Source organism: Suillus plorans (genome assembly GCF_016647745.1).
Source record: "Suillus plorans strain S12 chromosome Unknown HD556scaffold_1, whole genome shotgun sequence".
NCBI classification, from domain to species: Eukaryota; Fungi; Basidiomycota; class Agaricomycetes; order Boletales; family Suillaceae; genus Suillus; species Suillus plorans.
In genome coordinates, this window is record NW_024537385.1 from 1073970 (window position 1) to 1090579 (window position 16610).

A 16610-nucleotide genomic window follows, 5' to 3' on the forward strand; every position below is an offset into this window, starting at 1 on the left:
GAAGCGTCTACGAACGACTGTATGAGTAAATAAGCGTAGTTAGGAAACTGACAGAGGCAAATGAAAGAGAAACAGGGCAAATTGGACGTGGGCCGTTTGGACGGCCCAACCGTTACATCTCCCCCTCCAGGGAGAACACCATCTCCCTTCACCCACACCTTCTTTCGTCCTACTCGTTCATGGCTTCTTCGGCAGGGGTATGAGGGGCGGAAGGCCCGGCGACAACGTTCGCCGGAGTCATGGTGGTTATCTTTCGGATCTTCCCCAACCCCTTCTTGGTGAGCTTCTGGTCCTGCTTGTGACCATAGTTCTTTTCCTTCCTCTGACTTGCGCGTCTAGCCTCCATCTTCTCGTGTTGGTAGGATGCGCTGAGGGCCGTGTGCCATACCATTTTATCGAGCTGCTCCATTCGCGACGACGTGACGGTAATCTCAATGTCATCTTCCTCTTCCATGATGTCAGTGAGGACCAGGGCAGCCCCGGTGCTGACTACAACTCCGTTCTCGTTGACATAGGATGCCGTGGAGGATAAACCTTCATTATTGAAGGCATGCACGAAGAACTCATACCCCAATGGACTAGGGGGGCAATCGTCGAGGGATTTGTTGCGCAGGGCATGGGAGTACGTGACGAACAGTTTTAGCTGGTCACGGGTGATCAGGTGAGAGTCCTCGGGGTTCTCAGGGTTTCCGACGAGCACGTCTTGCCCGTACGTGTCGAAGTAGAGGAGTTGGTGGTCGTTGGAGGAAGGAGTCATCGCGAACAAGTGGCAGTGGTTGACTGGTGATGGGGACTCAGGTGGGTCATGTAGTGAGTCGGTTGAGTGGGAGGAGGGAAGAGTGGTGATGGGATCAGACGGGGTACTTATACCATTGATTCCTCCTAGCGACACGAGTCCGAGGTAATATTCCGGGTCATCTCTGGGGGGCGTTCCTTGCCCTGCTGTTAACTCAGAAATGTTAGTGAAACCGAGTAAATCCAGGTACTCGCTTAGCGCATCAAGATGGGACACTTGCTCATATGAGAGCCAGGTGATGTCACCTGCTCGCCATTTCACCTCAAAGTAGGTGTTTTCGCGGGCGCCGTGGTGGGACAGTATCTGGTCGACCAGCCACTCCGAGTCTCGACCGTTGCCGAAGTCAACGATCTGGGTGTCCATCCTTCCTGGGAACAGCCTGTCGTCATTCGGGACGTGGATGCGGAGAAGGGATGAATGGAACACCAGGTGAACCCCTCGTTGACGTAGCCGACTGGGCAAGTCAACGAGGAACGAGTTATTACCGTAGTCCCTTAATAGTCGGTAGGGCCCCATGTACTTGGGGGTAAGCTTACGTGCCAATCCTTTGGGGAGAGATAGGTTCTTGGTCGACACGTAAGCCAGGTCGTTTTCCTTGAAGGGACAAGGCTGACGTCTTTTGTTTGCATGGTGTGTTTGTTTCACACGGGCCTGAAGTATTGAGTCATGTGCCATTATGGCCGCTTGCTTCATCTTCTGCAAGTACACCCGCACACTAGGGTACTCATCTTTCGTAGGATTATTCCATACCATGGCCCGAGGTTCCCGGCCATAGTTGGCCTTGAATGGCGACAACAGCGTGGATTCCGAACTCGCCGAGTTGATTGCAAACTCAATGGCAGGGAGCTTTGTTACCCAGTCCGTCTGACTGGGTCCGATGATGGACCTGAGCATTTGCCCTAACGTTCTGTTTGCACGCTCGGTGGCTCCATCCGACTCGGGGTGATAAGCACTCGACATCTGCTGGTTCACCCCTAGCAGTCTGTTAGAGTCAGTCCAAAACGCGCTAGTAAATAATACGTCTCGGTCGCTGATTATTGACTTAGGCAGTCCGTGCAACTTGTACACCTCCGCGAATATCAATTCTGCAACCTCCTGGGCCTTGTAATTCACTCGGCTGGGCACTAGGTGCACCATCGATGTGAGTCTGTCAATAATGACGGTTATTGCATCATACTCACCATCCCTATCCTTTGACATAGGCAATGGTCCTACGAAATCAATCCCAACGGATTCCCAAGGCCGTGAGGGGACTGGTAAGGGGTTCAGCAGCCCATAAGGCTTTTGATTCGAGGGTTTACTCCTTTTGCAGGTCATACACGAGGCGCAGTACACGTTCACATCCGCGACCATGGACTTCCACCAAACGTGGTCTCTCAGGTAAGTGAGCGTCTTCTGTGCTCCTAGGTGTGCTAACAGGGAATGAGCCTGCGATATCACGATCTCGCGGGCATTTCGGTCGTTTATCCTTACGTTCGGGACGCACAGGAGTGTTCTATCCTTGAGCCGGATTCGTAGCATCCCGTTGGATACCTCGAAGTTCCGGTATTCAGCAGGTGAGTCCAGGATTCCCTTGAAGAACGGGTCCTGATCATAATTATTCTGTATCCCTTTGATCAGCTCATCCTCCACAGGATACCAGGCTGGGATTGGAGTTGGTTCTGCCGTTGCTCCCTCCATTTGGAGGTCTGGAGCCGGCTCTACAGATGGCTGTGTGGTTATTCCGCCAGGGTCCTCCCCCTCCTTTCGCTCCCGTGGGCCACGAAGGACGAAATGACCTGCCACGCGCCTGGCAAATTCAGCTGTGGTCTCGGGTCGTCCGGACTCTGCCGGCACGACCGGTCCCCGGCGTCGACGCCCACTGGACTTCGCCACGTTGGCGTCTGTCCCGACCGGGGCAGACTGACTTGGTGGTGCCATAGGACCAGGGTCCTCAACTTCAGGTGGGGACATTCTACTCCCTGCGGTGCGCTGGCCCGCAACGACACGGCCAGCTAATCTTGTGCTACGCCTTGTCGCCAACAGGGCAGGTGAAGCCGCCAATGCTTCAGACCCTACCAGGACCGGCATCGATATGATGGCTCACAGGCCTGGCCTGCGAGCATCTCTGTCCACATCATCGTGCACCGTGAACTCGCTGTCCGCGCGCACGGTCCCAGGAGCATCAAATGAGTACATGCGAGATAGAGCGTCCGGTAAGACATTCTCTTCTCCTGGGATGTATCTGACTTCGAAGTCAAACTCCCCTAGTTTCTCGAACCAGCGCGCTTGTCGTCCAGAGACTTCGCGCTGGTTCATCAGATGCACCAATCCCTTGTGGTCCGTCAGCCACACGAATCGCGCGCCCTGCAGGATGTCCCAGTGCTGTAGCATCCCCTCTAACCCGGCCAGCATCTCTTGCTCGTGGACCGCATAATTCTGCTGTGCCGGATTAAGCTTGGCGCTGTACAGCGCCGCCACCCTGGACGACTTCCAGTCCGTACCCTGAGCCACGACAGCTGCGATGCCCTTGGCACTCGCGTCTGTCATTAGCCAAATCGTAGGTGCATCCTTACCATAGTCCAAAGGGACCCGATGATGATCTTTGCAATTAGCCACATACTGCTTGATCTCGTCGAAGGCCCGCTGGTGGGTGTATTCCCACCGGAATGGTACAGTGTCGCCAGTAACCTCTGACAACACGCCCATAGGCACGTGGACCTTGTGTATGTCGTCCGCCAGGAAACCTACAGCCCCCAGGAAGCTCCTGAGAGCATCTCTGTTCACTGGAGCCTTCCAGTGGAGGATTCGGTTGACTTTGTCGGGATCCATGCGGATCCCGTCATCATCGACTACTCGCCCAAGGATTTTCAGATCCCTACAGAGAAACTGCAACTTCCCTTCGCTCAGATACAACTTCTCACGTTCCAAGATCCGGAGCACAGTCTTGACATGGTCGACGTGTTCAGCCAGTGAGTCAGAATAGATTATAATATCGTCTAGATACACATCTAACCAATTCCCGATGTACTCACCAAATAGGTGGTTCATCAGAGCCTGATAGGTCGCTGGTGCGTTACAATCACCCTGCTGCAGAACCTCACTGACCATGTTCCCATCTGGCGTCGTCACAGTCGACCTGTCCACATGTTCCGGGACGATACGAATTTGTTCGTAGGCGTCCTGGCCATCAATAATCGACCGGTACCTCTTTCGAGCCACCCGTCTCAGGATGCCATCAATGTCCGGGAGGGGTGATGACAATTTCTTCGTGTTGGTGTTTCGCTCCCGCAGATCCACCACTGTCCGCAACTTCTCGGTTCCAGGTTTTCGGATGAAGAGCATCGGCACAGTATTGCCGGCGCTGGTCATTCGCCAGCGCCCGGATGCCAGGTAAGCCTGCCGTTTCTCTCCCCATTGAGGACGCAACAGCTCAGGGCATCTTGAAGGTCGCCACTTGTATACCTTGTTAGGGTCGATGAGGGGGATCGTATGGTTGATCGCCCGCAAGGGAGGCAACCCTGTTTCACTGGCCTTCGCACACAATGGTCGCGCCAGACGATGTAACTCTTCCCTGGTACGTTCCAAGTTCTCTTCGTAGGCCTCGGCCATTCGAGATTCTAACACTGACACTTGCTCACCCTTGATAGGTAATGCAGTCCCACTGCCCACCACAACGCGAGGTGGGTTAAGACCCACCATTACCTGGTGCTGGAACAAGAACGGTGTTCCCAGCACCAGGTCGTAGTTCTGGAGGTTGATGATGTCAAAGAACCTCTCCTCCTGGATCTTTTGATACGCGAACTGCACCTTGGTGCCAAAATTTACTTTGGATCTGGACCCCTGGACCGCTAACTGTATCGTAAGTGGCTTTTCCAGCTCGATCTTCTTCACCCGCAACTGATCTGCGAGAGATGAAGACATGAAATCTGCCAAGGACCCAGTGTCCACCAGAGCTCGAGCCGGTCGTCCGTTTACGTGTACCACTATGACCACCGGTTTAGGTATCAGTCGCTTAAAGTCTCGAGTCGTCGCCGAGTTACGTTGGATCGCTGGGTAAGCTCCCAGGGCAACCTGTTGCCCATTCAATTCTACTAAGTGATACTTATCCCTAGTTTCAGCGAACCAAATGTCCGGCATCGCGAATAGATGATGTGCCACATCTTCCAGTGCGCACGTCATAGGGCTTTGTGGTCCCGTCTCCTCCAGCAGCCTCAACGGGTCGATTTCCCCGTCAATCTCCTTTTCTAGCATGATACCATGCAACTTACGGTAAGCCTTCATCAACTGCTTGGCGTACCAACGTGTAACGTTTAACTTTGGGTTGTTCAGGCATCTGTCATCCATCCAAGTCCTAAACCGCAGGTCTCGGTCATGGACCTCAAACGTTTTTTCCTTACCAAATGCAGTTCTCATGCAGGTAAATCATTTTTGTGACTGTGCGCCAGGAAAGTGGGGCTCATCGTTCAGGATATCGCAGATTCGCCCAAGGGCTGGGTCGCCCATCGGTATCCTGGCGTGCATCAGCCATGCCATGGACTTGTTCATTCCGAAATGCTTGGCCAGGTGAGTGCAGTACCAGTCACTTAGACAGAACTTCTCATTCTGAATTAGGGTTATCGGTACCACAAGGTCCTCCTCCAGTCTGCGAGCTCCGTCCATGACAACATAGTGAGTGTCGGACGTCCTGTAGATCACGAAACGCTGACCAGAGAATGAGGTCTCATTCTCCAGATCATCCCCGGGGTAGGGTGCGTACAGGGCCAAGAGTTGCTCCGCCCTTTCAGCAATAGGATCCCCAAGTGGTACGTCTGTGATGTTCCATTCTTGGTCCGGATCACAAACTGTTTCGTCGCTGATGCTCATACTCCCAACAGATATTTCAGGGATGGTCTCTGTACTGTCTGCTAGGTTGCGGAGGTGTTCAACGTCATCGAACTCCACCGCCATAGAGTAGCTAGGGACGCCGGGTGGCCTGTCCCTTTTATTGGAGGCCACAGCACTCCGTTTAGGGCACTGACGGGACATGTGCCCCGTCTCTTTGCACACGAAACACCGTCCCTCTGACATCAGTTTGTCGTGCTCCTCCTTACTGAGCTTATTGTCCTTAGGTTGCTCGTCCCGACGGTTTTGGTGCCCCGAACGATCTGGTCGTCCCTGTCCCTTGGCGGGACGTTGATGGCTGTTCTGTCGCCGGTCTCCATTCCGATCCTTGGAGGGACCAGAGTGGCTATTTTGGTGCGTAGCACCTTCCGTTCCCTTGGGTTGTTTGTCTGATCTATCCCTTCCAGGTTTCTTGTTACTCTTAGGTCCCTCCTCGCGGGTTCAAGACCCAGAGGCCGAATTGGCCAACTCTATTATCTCCGCCGTTTTCTGTACCTTCGACAACGAAGATACTTCCGGGTTCAGACGCATCTTATATAGTTCATTCTGAATGCTTGGGTTCAGTCCGAACCAGAACTTTACGACCTTATCTTGATCCGGTACGTTTCCTATCATCATCCACAGCTCATTGAGCTCTGATAGGTAATCCCGGACGTGTTTGTCCCCTTGGTAGCACCTATAGAGCTTCTTTCATTGCTTAGTGCTATAGTCCAACGGAAAACAATAGTTGAATAGTTCGGTAAAGAATTCATCTAATCTCCAGTGACTTGGATTATCTGACACTTGTCTTAGGTAGAATTCGTGCGCCTTGCCTTTAAGGAATCGCGACAATGTGAACACTCGACGTCCTCGAGCCACGTTCCCATCCTCCAGATACGCTGTACCTTCGGTAATGAACCGATGGAACGCCCTGGAGTCCTCCACACCATCATACTCGGTGGGAGGGATTGGTTTCAAGGTACTTTTCCTAGATGACTTCTTCTTTTTGCGGCTCTTACGCTTCTTGGAACGTTTCTTCTGTTTTTTAGCTGTAGAGTCCGAACTCTCAGACGAGTCACTGGATTCGCTCGACGAGGAGCTTTCAGTTGCTTCACTGGACGACGAACTTGAACTCTCCGGCGGTTCGGATTCTGAAGAGCTCAATGACGAAGAGCTCGTTGACTCTTCACTCGGTGAGTCCTCAGTGTCTCGTTTGTTTCGTTTCTTACTGTTCTTCTTTTTAGGTTGTATGCGCGTAAATGTGCGCCCCAGATAGCTCTTGGGGGCAATCTGGGCTACTGCATCCATGGCAGGTGGGGTGGATCTCTCCCCATGTTTAGATGGCTTACTCCCCGTCTTCTCCATCATTTCTTTAACAGGATTGGTGCTTTGCGGCTCCCTTCCTGTCCTTTTCACCTTCTCCTTTCTGGGAGGCTTAATTTTAACCTTTTTGGTGGGTGGGTCTTCCCTCTTTTCGAGCTTCTGTTGCAACCATTGAATTTGTTTTTCAAACAGCTTCATCATTCGCTCTTCGGTGGCCCTCACGGCCTCCGTTATAGGATCACTAACATTAGTGTCATTCTCCTTATCGGAGTCCTCGACCGGTTCCTCCCGTGGAACTCCCTTAGCCCACTCATGGGTCTCAGCCCACGTCGAGAGGGCCTCCTCTCTTTGGGCCTCGATGTCTATTTCAGACTCCTCAAGGTTCGCGTTCCCCCAGTTCTGGGGATCAACGGATTTTCCCTTGAGGTTGGAAGGCCCTTCCTCGCGTGACGACATCGTCTGTTCGCGCGAGTCAGCATTCATTTCGGCATGTTTCCTTTCGAGGATACGTTGTTTCTCTTCTGTGGTAAGGAGCTTTTCGGCTTCCTTCACCAGGTCAACCTTAGACGGTTGTTTGTCTACAGCTGCTGGCTGAACTGCCTTCTTAGATCTTCTGTGGCTGCGTTCAACAGTCTTCCAAGGTGCGTCCACCTCGGACTCATCCGACGATTCACTCGAACTAACGAAGGGGTTATCCAAAACTTTCGTAGCTGAATTCGGAGCTAACGATGTTTTATAGCAACTAGGGGTATCCTCGGTGCTTAGAGCACCAGGAGACACAACCTCAGCACCAGGCTGAGGCGTGTCTGCTCTCGTCCGTACCACGTCGCTGAAGGAGCGGCTGGGTCTGAGGACGGATCCATCGACATGAGAGTCAAGTGACTTCTCCACTGTCGAGGTATGGTGATTAGTTGGTACTGTTGTTAACGAAGACTCACTACGGGTATCAGGGGCGTCTTCGACGCTGGCAGTTGGCGCGGAGCGCTGAGAACGCAATTGGTAACGAGGAGGCATGATGTCTAATTGTCGAGCGGTACGTTCGGTGGGCCTAACCGATTGTTGCCGGGGTCGATGATGAGATGGGGTTTAAAGGTTTAAATGATACATCAGGAAAACCTTAGCTTACTTAATCTTACTTAATCTTACTTATTTCAGCCTTTTTACTCCTTTTCCCACTTATTTCAAATGGACCTCCTTATTTTTTTAAAATCACCACCTTGTCAAAAGTTGACCAACAGGGTTTGTTGACAATCATCATATATGTGTGCTATCAAATTTTTGGATTTTTAATTTGCAAGATGGTGCCTCAAGAGAGCATTTAAGGAAGAAAATCATTAGTATTAATGTGCCATTCACACTTCATACTGGTAAACAAGTGTTGGTTTTATGCTATGAAATATATCTCTTAAGTACAATAAACATATTGGAATACTCAAATTTGGAGCAGTTGTTGATTTAAAAGAAATAAGTAGGTCCATTTGAGATAAGTAGGAAAAGGAGTAAAAAGGTCGAAATAAGTAAGATTAAGTAAGCTAACGTTTTCCTGATGTAGTAGACTTTAGGATGTCAAAAAAGATGTGACGTTGACTGTTTAGCGTGTTAGGCTCGACGACAACGGCACAATAGAGAAGAGTGCGTTCAAACGAAATGACAGGATCAAAGTCTGAATTCTGGGGGTTCAAACGACACTAGTCTAACTCTACGACTATGGACAGTATTTAAGATAACGATACGTCCGATGTCGGGTGGCTTCGGAAGAGTAAAAGCTACTATGGGCTAGAGACTCGGCCGAAGCGTCTACGAACGACTGTATGAGTAAATAAGCGTAGTTAGGAAACTGACAGAGGCAAATGAAAGAGAAACAGGGCAAATTGGACGTGGGCCGTTTGGAGAACTTTGGACGGCCCAACCGTTACACTTATTGTCGCCTGAAGTTATCGTTGCCCTTGCGTGAGTTACCTACGACTTTTGCCTATTAGTGCCGTTGCCTTAAACCTCTGCAGAGGACGTACTATTAAACTCGCGAGCTCGTTGCAAGCTATTATTTGTTATCAAACGTTCATTTGGCCCACCATAGCAGTGGAACAACCATGATTTCGGTGTTTCGGCACATGTAGTGCGCGATTATCCTGATAATTCAGAAGGACTCAGACATGTGGAAGATAACATCATGCGCTACTCCTCATCATTCCATTTTCAGCAGTCAGCCAGGTTGTTCACAAATTTCGAAAGGGGCTGAGGTTAATTATTTCAATCGCTGTTGGTACAATGATGTCCTAGAGAAAAATCAGCTGGAACGAAAGATGCCTCGTGAAAAGATTGGCTTGCCGGAATCACCCGGCACCATGCTTCATAATTGTACCGTCAGCCAGAATATCTTTTCCATCCCCATCTCGCAGCGTTTGTTTCGGATTATGGGGATGATATCCGTAATGACAGACCAAAATATGTATGTATGTTGTCATAAAAAGAGAGCATCGAGATATGGATAAAAAGAAGGGTAGAGTGGTAAAAATTTGTCACCGTCCGGCAAGACTCGCATGTTTAGACACTGGTATAAACTGCGGAACCTGTGCGGGAACAGTTGGATGACGAAGCATATCTGAGAGGGGCGCCGGTAAAGGGTCAACATGTTGTGAGTAAGTACGTGAAAAGAAATTATGAGAAAAAAGATCTTCTTTGGATTGCTGGTGGGAGTTGAGACGCACGCGTATAGCCTCTCCCGGATCATCGTCCAGGGAATGCATGATGGAGGCAGATGTGTATGGGAGGGAGTAGTCTTCCTCGGATCTAGGTGATGTAGATGAAATAGTAGCATCTGGTAGCGCATACATCAAACGCATCTGCGAGCGGTGATTGCGTTCCACTCCATCATCATCATCATCCGAAATGACCTCATCCCCATCCGCATCAAGAAGAGGCGCTGAAATTGAGTTTCAGAAAAGTACACCTAATAATTAGACCCACATACCCCATCCCCTGCGACGTCTGACAGGGCCTGAAGACGTCGAAGCCTCACCTGCAGCGTTTGCAGTTACTTCTCTAGGCCACGACCTAGCATTCATAAAATGAGGTAGTGGTCTCTCCGGCACGGTAGGGGGGGCTTGGCTCCGCTCATCTCTAAGTGGTGTTTGGTCGGCGTGATCACTAGTCCACCGCCTACTCGTACCACTCGATGGTTGAGAAGGACGCATTGATGAGTCGGGCACAGCCGCAACATCAAGCACCAAAGTCAAGAGTGGATCATCGTTTGATTGTGGTACGGTAGGTTCCCAGTCCATCTCAGTCCCCGAAGGAGTTGGAACTACTCCTCGTCCCTGCAAACTGGATCTACTGTTCAGGCTTGGTTGCTCAGATCCAGACTCCGCTTGCCGAGCAGCTTCCATGCGACGCATGACCAGCCGCTCAGTCAAGCTCGCTAGATCCCGCACAATGACAGAAGTCTGAATCAGATTATCTTGCCGTTGTTCGAGAGGGGGGGCAGCGTTGCTCTGGCGGTTTAAGGCAGTACGTGCTGCAACTTGTCGCCCGATCATAGTGTTAGGATCCTCGGGATTTATGATTCCAAGTTCGTTGCGGAGGGCAGAACGCTCTTCCAGACTGCCTGAAAGAGTTCTGTTGTTTGAAGGAAAAATCAGATCTGGTAGCGGAGGGGAACGGGGGCGAGGCGGGAGTATCCGAGAGGGTATATCAGCAGGTGTATCCCACCACTGGGACCTATGGCGAGACACTTCTGATGGACGCTCTGAAGTGGAGCCTCTCGTTTGTCTTGACATGCTTTCAAAATCTTCAAGGCGTTGCCTTGTCGAGGGATTGATAATGGTTCTCAACCGCTGAACGCGGGTATTGAAGTCCATATCGGACTCTGGAGCGTCGGACCCGGTCAGGACCAAGGCAGCGTGCTGGGGTGCGATACTGGACTCTGCAGTCCTGTCGCGTGTGGATGGGGGTCCTTCTGCGATTTCCGGTGGCATCCGGTTGAGCAAATTGTTGATGTTCTGTCTGAGTTGTGTGACACGCGCATATGCAGCATCTAGCGCTACAGAGGCTTGTCTCAGGCTGTTGTGAGTCTCCTGTCGGCGACTGATGCTGACGGAGTTGTCTACTGGAACAGATTGTGCATTGAGTTGGTCAGAACCCGGCATGAGGTTTGATTGGTTCGGGACGGGAGACGGAGGATGTGAGATATTATCTCGGAGAGGGTTCATCAGGTATCAACTTTTTGAAGCCCCCGCTAACGCCTAGACGCTAGTATAAAGATATAGATACAGTATAAAGGAGTGAATGATGACTGTGGGTCTTGGGAAGTCAAAGAATCAGACAAAGCGTTTCTAAGTTGATAGTCACTGTGACAAGCAGGTACAAATTGATTGCAACCACTAGTCTGGACTCTGAAACGAAGCAGGCCCGATAAGTCACAATTGCAATGTAAATATTTCGCTATGATTAGAATATGCAGTGCTCCCTATTGTCCACTGGCCCTATGCTACGGTATGGTGCTACTACACATGAACGTTTGAACTTCCAGGTGAATAGGGATATCTATAATGTAAAAAAATGTCCACGTGATGCAAAGTCAGGCAGATTCAGCTCTGCTGACAATATGAGTCCGGCTGGTGTTATGAGTGCTATTGGATTCTTCGTCTGAGTGCTTTCGTATCGAATCAATTGGGTAATAGTGACGCAGGACTTTGGCAAGTAAAGGATCATCACCAGTGTAGCAGAACGCTAGGGTAACGCAGACGAGGATAAGCGCCGAGGTGATGCAACAAAGCGCAGTCCACCCATGTCTCGCATGATCGTATATCTAGAAATCAACATCCAATCAAAAACGTAGCTTTGCATTTGTTAGCATGTATGCTGACCTGTCCTCCTATCACAGGCCCCACTGGGAAAAGTCAGAGGTGAAGGGAAAAGAAAATTATGGTTCTCACCTGCTGTACCAATCCCGAACGCAAGATTAAATGCGCCATAGATATGAGCATCTGTGTGATATTAGGAGATGAAACATTGCATTCCGTTTGGAATACTCACATCCGACACCTTGCATTTTTCGAGAGACAGACGCAAGTTCGGTCGTCACTGGCGCGACGACACCAGAGACGAAGAAACCTAAGCAAGAAAGGTCAACTCGACACATGTAGCCATGGTGTAAACATACATTGAGCGGCAAGAGCAAAAATGAATAGCGGTAAAGAGTGCCGTAGGGTCAAGATAATCCACCACGGTAGTGCAAGGAGCAGACATATAAATGTTATATAGTTGGGGCCCACTCGATCGACGTAAAAACCTGCTAACGGTGATGCTGCAACTCTCGTTAAGACGAGATGACGTTTTGTCAGACTATGAGACTTACAGATCAAGGCTGGGACGACTGCTGCCAGGTAGGCAAGACCCACCCGATCCGAATTAAATTCCCAGATAGATTGGAGATGAAGCGGAAGAGAAGGCTCCTGCATGCTTTGTACAAGTCTGCAGAAACGGTGAACACTCGCCTCGGCAACATTGAATGATACTTACCCATATACGAGCGACATGCTTAGAGCGACCAATGCGCGAGGTGACTGCGATAACTTGATAATCACTGAGAGTAATGGTATTGGCCTCCGAACGAGTGTCGGGTCCATGATTGGTTTGCGGGCTATGGACAATTTTCGTGCGTTGGGTAGTCTAGACTTGTCTGGAACCATCGGATCTTCTACTTCGTTAATTTCTGTAGTGCTTCCATGCACCTGAGCTGTTGGGATAGAGGAGAGTTGTATATCAGATGTAGAAGAAGCGTCCAGCGCCCCCTTCATTATTACGGCCGTGGGTTCCGAGGGGTCATGGCCCCATTTCAATGCAACGTCCCTTTCAATGATAAGAAGACGGAGGCCTAGATCAACAACTGCACAGATCTCTCCGAAGATGAATGGGGCGCGGAATCCGAAGCGAGTATACAAGGCACCGCCTGCGGGTGAGCCAACCAGAAGACTTCTGGGAGTGAGACAATGCAGACATGGTGACGAAGCACTCACCCGATGGATAGGCCGGTCATCGCAATGCCCAATTGTTCTGAAAAAAGTTCATCGGTGAGTGTCATATTAATGTTTTTAGAGTAACTCACTGCCGACATTTTTCTCCGGCGTGGTATCACACCTACAACAGGTATTAGTTTGCATGTGATGGTGCCCACAGATATATTCTCACAAAAGTGCCAGGCCTACGATCCACACCATAGAGGAACTGATTCCTTGCAAGACGCGAGCGACGGCCATGACTGCATAATTAGGGGCCTCCATGAACATGACCTGAGAGGCAATGAGCGCAATGAGACCGAGGATCAATGGCATTCGTCTCATTGAATATCGCTCCGAGTGCATGGCAATAGGGATCGTGGCTGTGGGAATTATAAACGCACTTGAAGTGATGTAGAAGGAGCCAACTTACAAAAGACCAGCCCGGCGGACTAGAGGATATGAGTGAGGTAGTTTACGAAATGATGATTCAGCTCACATATGCACATAACAGCCACCCTGCGAGTGACGAAACCTTACGGTATGACAAACGCTCCAACTGGAATGGCAAGACAGGGATGACGATGGAGTAAACCAACAGGTCTGTAGTTATGCCTGAAATACGCATGAATACGGATAGTATGTGACATGTAGGCTTACTGACCGAATCCAACAACTGGCGGGCGTGAAATGATTTGAGTTGATGAATTAAGTGATTGGAAGGAAAACGTACCTGTAGTGATGAACCAAACTGATGACCGCCAGCGAAGCCCCCATGGTTTTCGATTTGAAGAGAAGGGCATCCAACGACCCATATTGCAGCTTGTGCAAGGGGATTAACACTGACCGAAGAAGATGAGTTGTCTGTGCGCGGAGGGAGAGGAGTTCTTTTATTATATATATACTTTTGGCAATCAAAACTTGCTCAATGGGCGACTATTTAATATATATATTATCCGCTGAAATACTGCGGATTCCGGGATGACCAAAAAAGATTGGTTACGGAAGTAGAGCCGCAATGCCGTTGTTGATTTGAATTTGGATTTGTAAATCATTAATGTTGCCTTGACCCCTCCAGAGCTATAACCTCCAACTCACTTGGCTCTCCCAATACGTTAGTCTGCTCTAGTCAGACCATGTAGATGGAAGACAGCCGTCCTTAATATACACAGGAACAAGTGCCCTAGCCAAGCTACCAGCTGGTGAAATTAGACCAACTACTAGTTACGAACTGCGACCGGTCAGGGTACGAGTTACACAGTGCCAACCCCAATTTCTCTCTATATGATCTGCCAGGGTTCCGGGTCTCGATACGATCGAGTCGAGCTTGCTCTACTCCACCAACCAGCGTGACTGCTAACATTTTCGTGTCTTCTTCGTCATCATGCCTTCTCCGTGGTTCACTGTAGGTAGTAGACAAAATCCGGTTGCTTATCTTTTGCAAATATTTTCAATGTCCGTAATAATCTATTGTGCATTTTTTTCCCGTTAATATTCAATATCTATTAATATACCGGTTGTGCCCAGTGCTTAGACGCTTACCCGTGGCCCGGTGCATCGGGAAATTAGCTGGTTTATTCTAGGTGTACGTGAAGATTTGGACAGTGCGACCCCCTGTGCGTCCCCATACATACACGAAGCACAGGCATCCGCATGGTAGTAGTAGGATTGTATGAGCGTCCCGGCGCATCCCTGCGGTTGATCCATAGTACCAGATGAAGACTCGGAATCAAAGTGTCATACGGAAGCAAATTTTGTCCGTCTGCCAATTGCCGAACGAGTGAATGGGAAAATCAACAAAAGGACTTGCTCAAGTTACCCACTCGTCATATCGTTGCCGCCTGAGACTCTAGGTCTTTGTGAGCTGTCACGCAGTCATGCCTGTAGGTCCTTGCCAAGCTCGTGGCCTGAAGTAAGTATTAATAGCCCAAGTTATGCCCTGGTTCACTCACCCCGTTGCCGCATTAGCCTCATGCAGCAACCCTCCTCTGGTCAAAGGAAACATAACCATTTGGGTTGAAACCTCCGAGGACAACCACGTCTTCCAAGGCGATTGTCTCACGAGGACTTTGAGTGTCTTTCACGGGTTAGTAATAGTTCCGATGGGATGACTGAGGGTATACGTCTATTTCTTCCACTGTACTAGTACATAGGGAAATCACTGGTCGCGTTGTGAAAGATATTGGCACGCTTGGCAGAGCTACCGTGCTCTGAGCTCTTTTATAATAGCTACCGTCGGGACTCTTGGGAAGGAAGATATTTCTGCATCGAGCTCGATGCCCGAATGACTGGGATCCTAGACGTCGTCTTCCGTGCATGCTTCGATCATTTTTTTCAGGGTGAGAAGCCGGTCTACCCTCCGTGAGAGTCCTGAAGGCCTGACATATGGACAAGCACTTTTGCCAATGACTAATCCAGTTTTGCCAAAGCTATATCGGTGACCTTTGGGTCTGCTACTTGCCACTCAACTCCCAGCTTTGACAGTCCATCGACACCAGACACTGCAATTGCATTGGCTTTTTCCGGCGCACGTCGCCTGGGGCGCCGGTACATCTGTCCTGCCATCCAACCCCAGAGAAGAACCGCCTATATCTGAACTAGGCCTCGATTCAATTTTATCCACGTCTCCGCTGTGGGAATCCCAAGCCCTCGTCCTGAAAAGATCGTGGCCAATTAAGGCTTTACTATTAGACCAATCCTTCAATGCAGGCCCGTCGGGAAACTACCTTGGCTAGTGAGGGATCTTACTGTCTTAATGTTTCAGCCAATGGAATCTGTCATAATTATATCAAGCAAGGGTCCATCCTGTACAATCATGATGGTGAGGCACTCTGCAACAAGCTCAGGTCCAAACTTTGGCTGATGTTTATCGAATAGCTATACAAATCGACAAATACCCCATTGGATATTCAAATATCGCCCCACCTCCGTCAGATGATTTACTGATCACCAAAGCCTCAAAAAGGGGAAAGGTAAGAAAGCGAAGCAATATATGATGCTGGTATCTTTGTTTCCTCGGCTCTGCTTGCACAATCAGGCGTTTTGAGCCTTCGGGGGGAATCTGCAACTGTCAAGTGGATCACTATTGGCTGTCACCTCTGCTTTTGTGGCCGAAGTCTAATGCGTTTATAAGCAAAGAGCAGCGATGGCCGAGGTATATTTTCAGTTCTCCAACTTCATACTACGCTCACTCCCTTGAAACTTCGCAGACCACCAGCAGCGCAAACAAATTTTTGACACTCAATTGCATTGTCTATAGTGTTGAAGCACCAATAACCGCCGGGTTCAGGTACTATTGCGCCCATCAGTCATGCTTCTGTCTCCAAGTCCTATTTACGGTCTTTTCCTCACTACTATGGCGACCTTTGCTTCATTTCGCGGTGTTGTTGAGCCTTCAAATCGAAGCAGTCATCAAACTGACAAAAATATTTTTTGGTGTTACGATGGATTCATCGGATATTTGTGTAAATGGACAACTATTAATGGTCCTATCGATATCATCGACCTTCTCTTCGCCTTCGTATTTTTGCTCATGCATCTATCTATATATAACCTCTTCTCGACGACACTTGCGTCTTTTCAACATAGCAGGTACCGGTAATGTCTCGCCCAGTACCTAAAGGATTCCTCCGCGTTTCACCGTGGCCCGCTAC

General features: G+C 49.7%; 4 protein-coding genes across 4 annotated transcripts; all 4 read right to left on the reverse strand.

Annotated features, from left to right (window-relative positions):
- Positions 1-169: 169 nt before the first annotated feature.
- HD556DRAFT_1302466 (uncharacterized protein) lies at positions 170-757 on the reverse strand (the record flags this gene model as incomplete). The annotated part of the gene is made up of 1 exon (XM_041299500.1): positions 170-757. One exon carries the CDS (start codon positions 755-757, stop codon positions 170-172), a length of 588 nt encoding a protein of 195 aa, XP_041167749.1.
- A 4482-nt stretch (positions 758-5239) lies between these two features.
- HD556DRAFT_1204116 (uncharacterized protein) lies at positions 5240-5578 on the reverse strand (the record flags this gene model as incomplete). Its single annotated transcript, XM_041296431.1, has 1 exon — positions 5240-5578. A coding segment is annotated over one exon (339 nt), but the record flags the coding sequence as incomplete, so codon positions are not given.
- Positions 5579-9432: 3854 nt separating this feature from the next.
- HD556DRAFT_26119 (uncharacterized protein) lies at positions 9433-11332 on the reverse strand. Its single transcript, XM_041310059.1, has 2 exons — positions 9933-11332; positions 9433-9884 (listed from the first exon to the last, which is right to left on the reverse strand). The coding sequence occupies exons 1-2, from the start codon at positions 11167-11169 to the stop codon at positions 9481-9483; spliced, it is 1641 nt and encodes a 546-aa protein (XP_041167751.1). The 5' UTR covers positions 11170-11332; the 3' UTR covers positions 9433-9480.
- A 6-nt stretch (positions 11333-11338) lies between these two features.
- HD556DRAFT_1317840 (major facilitator superfamily domain-containing protein) lies at positions 11339-13884 on the reverse strand. The gene is made up of 14 exons (XM_041301202.1): positions 13691-13884; positions 13622-13633; positions 13457-13572; positions 13391-13409; positions 13151-13340; positions 13068-13099; positions 12979-13015; positions 12482-12934; positions 12318-12433; positions 12123-12266; positions 11996-12073; positions 11896-11946; positions 11827-11849; positions 11339-11768 (listed from the first exon to the last, which is right to left on the reverse strand). Exons 1-14 carry the CDS (start codon positions 13770-13772, stop codon positions 11538-11540), a joined length of 1584 nt encoding a protein of 527 aa, XP_041167752.1. The 5' UTR covers positions 13773-13884; the 3' UTR covers positions 11339-11537.
- Between the last annotated feature and the right edge of the window lie 2726 nt (positions 13885-16610).

Excerpts from the sequence above, each read along its gene's own strand:
- HD556DRAFT_26119 (XM_041310059.1), bottom strand. The coding sequence starts at position 11,169 with ATGAACCCTCTCCGAGATAATATCTCACATCCTCCGTCTCCCGTCCCG. Across the intron at positions 9,885-9,932 it reads CAGACGTCGCAGGGGATGGG|CGCCTCTTCTTGATGCGGAT; the intron begins GTATGTGGGTCT and ends ACTCAATTTCAG.
- HD556DRAFT_1317840 (XM_041301202.1), bottom strand. The coding sequence starts at position 13,772 with ATGGGTCGTTGGATGCCCTTCTCTTCAAATCGAAAACCATGGGGGCTT. Across the intron at positions 13,100-13,150 it reads ATCGTAGGCCTGGCACTTTT|GTGTGATACCACGCCGGAGA; the intron begins GTGAGAATATAT and ends TACCTGTTGTAG. Across the intron at positions 12,935-12,978 it reads ATGACCGGCCTATCCATCGG|TCTTCTGGTTGGCTCACCCG; the intron begins GTGAGTGCTTCG and ends CACTCCCAGAAG.